The 7,796-nt window shown below is 37.6% G+C and overlaps 1 protein-coding gene across 1 annotated transcript; it reads left to right on the top strand.

Moving 5' to 3' along the window:
- The first annotated feature begins 4,117 nt into the window (after positions 1-4,117).
- On the top strand, positions 4,118-5,612 carry si:dkey-22f5.9 (liver-expressed antimicrobial peptide 2). The gene is made up of 3 exons (XM_014129528.2): positions 4,118-4,420; positions 4,539-4,705; positions 4,807-5,612. Exons 1-3 carry the CDS (start codon positions 4,352-4,354, stop codon positions 4,844-4,846), a joined length of 276 nt encoding a protein of 91 aa, XP_013985003.1. The 5' UTR covers positions 4,118-4,351; the 3' UTR covers positions 4,847-5,612.
- Positions 5,613-7,796: the final 2,184 nt, after the last annotated feature.

Genomic DNA, 7,796 nt, shown 5'->3' with positions numbered 1-7,796 from the left:
TGAATACTTAAGTAAATAAGGTATTTCCATTTTTTTATTTTTAAGAAATGTGCAACAATTTCTAAAAACCTGTTTTCACTTTGTCATTATGGGGTATTGTGTGTAGATTGAAGAGGACAAAAAACTATTGAATCCATTTTAGAACAAGGCTGTAACCTAACAAAATGTGGAAAACGTCAACAGTCTGAATACTTTCCAAAGGCACTCTATATACACACAATACCTTCAGAAAGTATTCACACCCCTTGACTTTTTCCACATTTTGTTGTGTTAAAGCCTGAATGTAAAATGTATTGAATCCGGATTTTGGCTCATTGGCCTACACACAATGCCCCATAATGTCAAAGTGAAATTATGTTTTGGGGAATTTTTACAAAGGAATAAAAAATGACAAGCTGAAATGTCTTGTGCCAGTTAGTATCCAACCCCTTTGTTATGGCAAGCATAAATACATTCAGGAGTAAAAATGTGCAAGTCACATAAAAAGTTGCATGGACAGAATAGTGTTTAACATGATTTTTGAATGACTACCTCATCTCATCTCCCCACACATACCATTATGTGTAAGGTCACTCAGTCGTGCTGTGAATTTCAAACACAGATTCAACCACAAAGACCAAGGAAGTTTTCCAATAACTCGCAAAGAAGGGCACCAATTTGTAGATTGGTAAAAAAATTAAAATAAATTAAAAGCAGACATTGAATATCCCTTTGAGCATGGTGAAGTTATTAATTACACTTTGGATGGTGTATCAATACACCCAGTCACTACAAAGATACAGGTGTCCTAACTCAGTTGCCGGAGAGAAAGGAAACCGCTCAGGGAATTCACAATGAGGCCAGTGGTGACTTTAAAACAATTACAGAGTTTAATGGCTGTGATAGGAGAAAACTGAGGATGGATCAACAACATTGTAGTTACTCCACAATACTAGTCTAAATGATAGCGTGAAAGAAGGAAGCCTAGACATAATACAAATATTCCAAAACATGCATCCTTTTTGCAATGAGGCACTAAAGTAAAACTGCAAAAATGTGGCAAAGAAATACAAAGCATTATGTTTGGGGCAAATTCAACACAACACATCACTGAGTACCACTCTTCATATTTTCAAGCATGGTGGTGGCTGCATCATGTTATGGGTATGCTTGTCATCGGCAAGGAATAGGGATTTTTTTTTATGATAAAAATCAACAGAATAGAACTAAGCATAGGCAAGATCATAGATGCAAAACTGGTACAGTCTGCTTTCCAACAGACACCGGGAGAGAAATTCTCTTTTCAGCAGCACAATAACCTAAAACACAAGGCCAAATATACACTGGAGTGGCTTACCAAGATCACATTGAATGTTCCTGAGTAGCCTAGTTACAGTTTTGACTTTTGTCTTGAAAATCCATGGCAAGACTTGAAAATAGCTGTCTAGCAATGATCAACAACCAACTTGACAGAGCTTGAAGAATAAAAAAAGAATAATGTGCAAATATTGTACAATCCAGGTGTGTAAAGCTCTTAGAGACTTACCCAGAAAGACTCACAGCTGTAATCTCTGCCAAAGGTGATATGATTCTAACATGTATTGAGGTATTTCATTTCCAATACATTAGCAAAAATGTCTAAAAACATGTTTTCACTTTGTCATTATGGGGGTATTGTGTGTAGATGGGTGAGACATTTTTTTTTTAATCCATTTTGAATTCAGGCTGTAACACAACAAATGTAGAATACATTTTTGAAAGCACTGTACATTTAAGAAAAGTGATTCTGCCTTCTTGGTCTTTGCCTTTACACCTTTAGTTTTGTTTGGGGCTGATAAAAAAGCAGACAGTTTGTACAAATGGTTCTCTATTCTATTTGCGTCCTTTTTAAACCATTCATTATTATCAGCAATATAGTTAAAATTGCATAAACATAAATGTATCATCAATTTGTATTAAGCTTTAGGTGCTCTATTACTAAATACAAGAAAAAAAATAAGAGGGTATGTGCAACAAATGCAGTCTATAATCTTCACAATAATTAATCATGACCGCCATACATTATTAAAAAAGAAAATTGAATTGTGTGATAGCCCATATGAGACTGCCTATCTATCCTAAACAGTAGTATAATAGAAAATTGTAGGGGAATAGCTTCCAATTTATATTGCTATATTTAGGCCATATAGGGATGCAATGCATTGTATCCCCACGAGGAAGCAGCCCCAGTCTGTATGACGCTTCAACATAAGTGTCCATTGTTCATGAATTCATGGTTTCATCATTGTCTAAATGTCATGGACCATAGGCAATATAATAATAACAAAGTCCAGTGTTCAATAATAGTAATAACTGTGTTCATTTTACCCCATTGAAGGGTTGTCCTCATCATTGTCTTATGCTGAGAGCAGCATCACAGCCATGGGCTTCGTGATTGTGCATGGATAGCATACCTGAATATTGAGCCAGTCAAATTGGGGTTAGCCTAGATCTGTCGGCTCCTCCCCTTATGTGTTGGGCTTGATGTGTTTCTCGATGAAGCCTCCTTGGCAGTGGAAAACCTGTGTTGTATTCTGGAAGTTCAAGATGAGCTTTGCCGGGTGTATGAAGCCGCATCTCAGGGTTAGCTTGCGTTGCTGGGATCTCACCTCGTTGTAGGTCGCCCTCTGTTTCAGCAGCTCGGCACTCAGATCTGGGTAGATGCTGATCGTTTTCTCAGCACAGGTCAGAGCCTTCGATTCTGCTGCGAGTAGAAGAATTGGCTCTTTGACTTCAAAACTTTAGATTCGTACAATCATACGCCGGGATCCGTTGCAGAGAGGACCCGTGCGGTGCGCAATGTTAATCAGCGGTATGGGATCCAGCTTCTCCTGCCCAAACAGTTACAATGCATTCAGGAAATTATTCAGACGCCTTCACTTTTTCCACATTTTGTTACGTTACAGCCTTATTCTAAAATGGATTCAATCGTTTTTTGTCCCCATCAATCTACACACAATACCCCAAAGCAAAATCAAGTTTTTAGGAAAAAAAACGGAAATATCACATTTACATAAATATTCAGACCCTTTACTCAGTACTTTGCTGAAGCACCTTTGTTCGATCGGATTCAAGTCCGGGCTCTGGCTGGACCACTCAAGGACATTCAAAGACTTTCTTGGCTGTGTGCTTAGGGTCGTTGTCCTGTTGGAAGGTGAACCTTCGCCCCCAGTTTCATTCCCACAGGTGAATTGTGAATGGACAGATTATGCTAGCTGCTGGAGCGAAATTGATTTGCTAGTTGTTCCTTGTAATACAGTGAACATCCCACACCTTAATATGGTGCTATAACTGTATGTTGACAATTATATGGAATAGCCTGCAGACTAAACTTAAACTTCAGACTCTTGTCCCCCTTGCTTATTTAAATATTTATTGGTGGATTTTTATTTTTGTATTGTTTGTAGCTGTATCGGGTAATGCAAGTTCTTGTACTGTTAGGGGAATAACCTGTGTACATGTAATAATCTGCTGCTGTATTTTTTTTTGTGTTATCTGTGATCGTTTTGTTTGTCTTGTTAAGTTTTTTAATCATTGCACCTAAACTGTATGTGTAAACATGTATACGCAGGGACCAGCTGTAAAAGAGACCTTGGTCTCAGTCTGTGTTCCTTGTTGAAATAAAGGTATAATAATAATAATATTTGAAAATAAGCAATGCATGCCTCTGGACCCGGCTTGACAGTTGACCCTTTGTAAGACATGTTTCTTTGAATAAGAACATTTGACTGATTGAATGATTATTCAGAGCGACTTGGTTTCATCATCATTACCCTCACAACACATGTTGGCATAAATGTCAAAAGGTAAGTATTAGAAGAAGTATGCATAACATAAATCATTTGTCTGTACAAAGGTAACACGTAGAGGCCAAAATGCAATCTTTTGTTTACTTTGGTACCGAGTGCTGTCACACGTGTAACGTTCATGCATTTATTTCTATGTGCGCTCTAATTAGGTTATTAATGTACTTGTCATTATCAACAGAAGGAGTTTCCTAGAGGTGCCCAAGATATCAGCAGAGTTGATGTCATTCTGGTCATAGCTCCCAGTGCTAGGACAGTTTACAATCAGAGTTACTGGTCCACAGTGGAGATCTTATCTTTACTATTGTCAAATATTTGACATGACATGTGTGTGTGTGTGTGTGTATATATATATGTCTGTGTGTGAGATAGAGAGAGAGTGATAGAGTGAGAGAGCGAGAGCGAGAGAGAGGGATGGTATATAAGCAGGGTTCTCCAAAAGAACGGTTGCTACACTAGTTAGAAACAGACACCTAGCTGCCTGCCATCCAGCACCTTTCACCGAATTTTCCAGGATATATCTCACCATGCACGGTCAAAACTACAGCAAAGCAATGCAAGGTGTGTTTCTGGTGGCTCTGATTCTTATGCATCAGGTAAAGCACTTTTTATCATTATTTTATCATTTTCTTTGCAATAGTGTTGTTAACCATCTTTAACCAGTAGTGAAACTGTAATGCTAAATGTTGTTGACATATACACTTTGTATGGCAGGTGTGTGCTAGTCCAATAGGAAGCCATGATTCAAGGCTGAGTCTCCAGCAGGGCACCAAGCTACTGGAACGGAGAACCCGCATGACCCCTCTGTGGAGGTTCATGGGTACCAAGCCCACTGGGGCCTACTGCCGAGACCATTTTGAGTGCTCCACCCAAATCTGCAGGTCAGATATAGTTAACTGCCTTGGCTTTATATATTAGCTATTCTTTGATCGTTTTGTTTTCCCATTTATATTGAAAGACTGTCACTTCTCTCCTGGTGTAGAAGGGGCCGCTGTGCCCGCAATGGGGCAGTTCATTCCTAGAAGTGGAGGAGCCAGAGGTTTCTTCTCACCAATCAGAGAACATGTTTTATTGGAGTTGATTTACATAACAAGCATGTCAAGAATCTTTCCAGACATGGTGAAACTTATCAGATTGCAAACCGTTTTTTTTTTAATGTAGGCCAGAGATGAAACATTTGGAAATTAGAGGAATGGTTTTTATCAACTTGGTGTATATTGATCTCACATGTACTTGAAAGCACTTTAACTTACCATTTATATGTATGTACTGTATAATACTACAACTCAAGAGCGTTGAAACTTTTTTTTTTTTTTTGTATTTGATCCCCATTAGCTGTTGCGAAAGCAGCAGCTACTCTTCTTGGGGGTCCACACAATGATCACCATTAAACATTGGTGTAAATGTCCTACATGAAGACTGACATCCTATACAACGGTGTGTAGGTGAAATGTTTAGTATGCACTGTTAACTGAAGTGTGTACTAAAGTGAATATGAACCATTCATCCATGTGCCGTATAATACTGTACTGTAACGATTCTTGCTTACTCATGTCTAATGTCTTTGTAGTGATTTTTATAGAAATAGTATAATGAAGAGGCAAAATGTCAGATGTATTTGAAAAAAAGTAACACACCAAAGATTTGCGCACAAATGAATGCAATGGTGAAATATTTGCATAAGAGCGTACTGTAAAGGAATCAATGTACTGTGCCTGTCTACACATACATTGTTTAACAAAAGAAGACACACTTAAAGTTGCAAAAATAAAAGTACATTTCTGATCATTTTGATATTCTTGTTTATTCATTGACTGCTCATATCTTACTGATGACACAGCACAGATATTTCAACGCTTTGTAGCCTTTTTGTTTATTTTTATGTATAACTTCATAACTTTATATTGAACTTTATTTTATTGTTTATGACAACTATTCATTTGAAGATGCTGTAGTCAATTATACACTGGGGCTAGGCCTAATGCACACAGAAAATACGGACTAACTAGTCTGAGAAGCAGAGTAACAGACAGTGACCAGAATGCACCTCCCTAAACCCTGACATTTACATCCCTTTCATGTTCTCATCCGATGGTGCAACTATAACAAGCTGTAATAAGACTTGTTTTACTGTATCCATTACACAGACCTTAGTAATCAAACTGCTGCTTCCTATACTAGACTATGGTGATATCATCTATCAAAACAAAACACAACCAAGATCTCACTTTGAGATTTAGATGTAATTTATAACAAGCTGATTCAGACAACTACATTGGTTAAGGAAACTCACACTACTCCTTTCGACAACAGCAGCCATTACACATTCCAAAGGTACATCATGAGGTTAGAGTAACATCTTTCAGATACAAAGGCTTGACTTTAATCATTTACCTATAGAAATCAGGGCATTAAAATCACACAGTGAATTTAAAAAAAGGCTTTTTCAAATGTTAAGATCAAACAGTTTTTGTTTTAAACTAATAGAAACATCATCATGTGAAGATATTTGTAAATCTGTAGGCCTATGTATATATTATAGGTACTAAGTTGTATTATTTGTATTAGTAGTTGTAGCAGTAGTTTTTATTATTTGTATTAGTAGTTGTAGCAGTAGTTTTTATTATATGTATTAGTAGTTGTAGCAGTAGTTTTTATTATATGTATTAGTAGTTGTAGCAGTAGTTTATATTAGTTGTATTAGTAGTTGTAGCAGTAGTTTATATTAGTTGTATTAGTAGTTGTAGCAGTAGTTTGTATTAGTTGTATTAGTAGTTGTAGCAGTAGTTTGTATTAGTTGTATTAGTAGTTGTAGCAGTAGTTTATATTAGTTGTATTAGTAGTTGTAACAGTAGTTTTTATTAGTTGTAGGCCTATTAGTAGTTGTACACAACTTTTTATGCTGTTAATATAGGGTTTTATTTATGTATTATTATCATTGTTATTATTATTAGACAGTAGGTGCCATATTATTATTGTTACGAAGCATTGTTTTTTTTCTTCATTTGGACACTTCTGAAAACGAGATGATGCATCTCAAGAGATTTCATCCTGCAAATGTTCAAATTTCAAATAAACATGAGAGAGAATGTCAGCGAGGTTTGAGGGCTGAAATTCACACAAAACCATCAACATCACGAGGAGCTGTAGAATCTCTGGGGCAGGGGTGTCAAACTCATTCCACTGAGGTCCTAGAGCAGGGCTGTCCAACCCTCTTCCTGGAGAGCTTACCGTCCTGTGGGTTTTCAGTCCAACCCTCTTCCTGGAGAGCTACCTTCCTGTGGGTTTTCAGTCCAACCCTCTTCCTGGAGAGCTACCTTCCTGTGGGTTTTCAGTCCAACCCTCTTTCTGGAGAGCTATACCTTCCTGTGGGTTTTCAGTCCAACCCTCTTTCTGGAGAGCTATACCTTCCTGTGGGTTTTCAGTCCAACCCTAATTTAACACACCTGATTCTACTAATTAGCTGCTCAACAAGACCTTAACTAGCTCAATCAGAACTGCTAAATTAGGGTTGGACTGAAAACCTACAGGACAGTAGATCTCCAGGAAGAGGGTTGGGCAGCCCTGGCCTAGAGTATGCAGGGTTTTTGTTTTTTCCTTTCAGTTAAGACCTATACAACCATTTGTGGGGAGTTCCTTACTAATCAGTGACCTTAATTCATCAATCAAGTCCAAGGGTGGAACGAAAACCCGCAGTCACTCACTCTGCCCTCTGTGCTCTGGGGTGAAACTCACAATAACGCACAGATGGTTACGGAAACTATACTCTGTCAACTGGTGAGTGCACTGTGGGCCTATTCATGACAATAGGCTGGCTACCTTTGATGTGATGTGTATCCAATATCTAATGTACATTTATGATTAGTCTAGCCCTACTTAATACCAAAAACAATTACATTTTTTGGAAAGGCAAATATTGTTGATTCTTGTCTGATTTTTAAAGTGCACTGCTTATATGTTGGAATTTATATA

This window comes from Salmo salar, chromosome ssa11 (assembly GCF_905237065.1).
Source record: "Salmo salar chromosome ssa11, Ssal_v3.1, whole genome shotgun sequence".
Classification (NCBI taxonomy): Eukaryota; Metazoa; Chordata; class Actinopteri; order Salmoniformes; family Salmonidae; genus Salmo; species Salmo salar.
The sequence above is the reverse complement of the archived record's forward strand: the minus strand, read 5'-3'. Positions and strand labels throughout refer to the sequence as shown.

Bases quoted from the DNA above. Each gene is read 5' to 3' on its own strand.
- si:dkey-22f5.9 (XM_014129528.2), top strand. From the start codon at position 4,352: ATGCACGGTCAAAACTACAGCAAAGCAATGCAAGGTGTGTTTCTGGTG. The intron at 4,421-4,538 runs GTAAAGCACTTT...TTTGTATGGCAG, and splicing joins CTCTGATTCTTATGCATCAG to GTGTGTGCTAGTCCAATAGG. The intron at 4,706-4,806 runs GTCAGATATAGT...CTCCTGGTGTAG, and splicing joins TGCTCCACCCAAATCTGCAG to AAGGGGCCGCTGTGCCCGCA.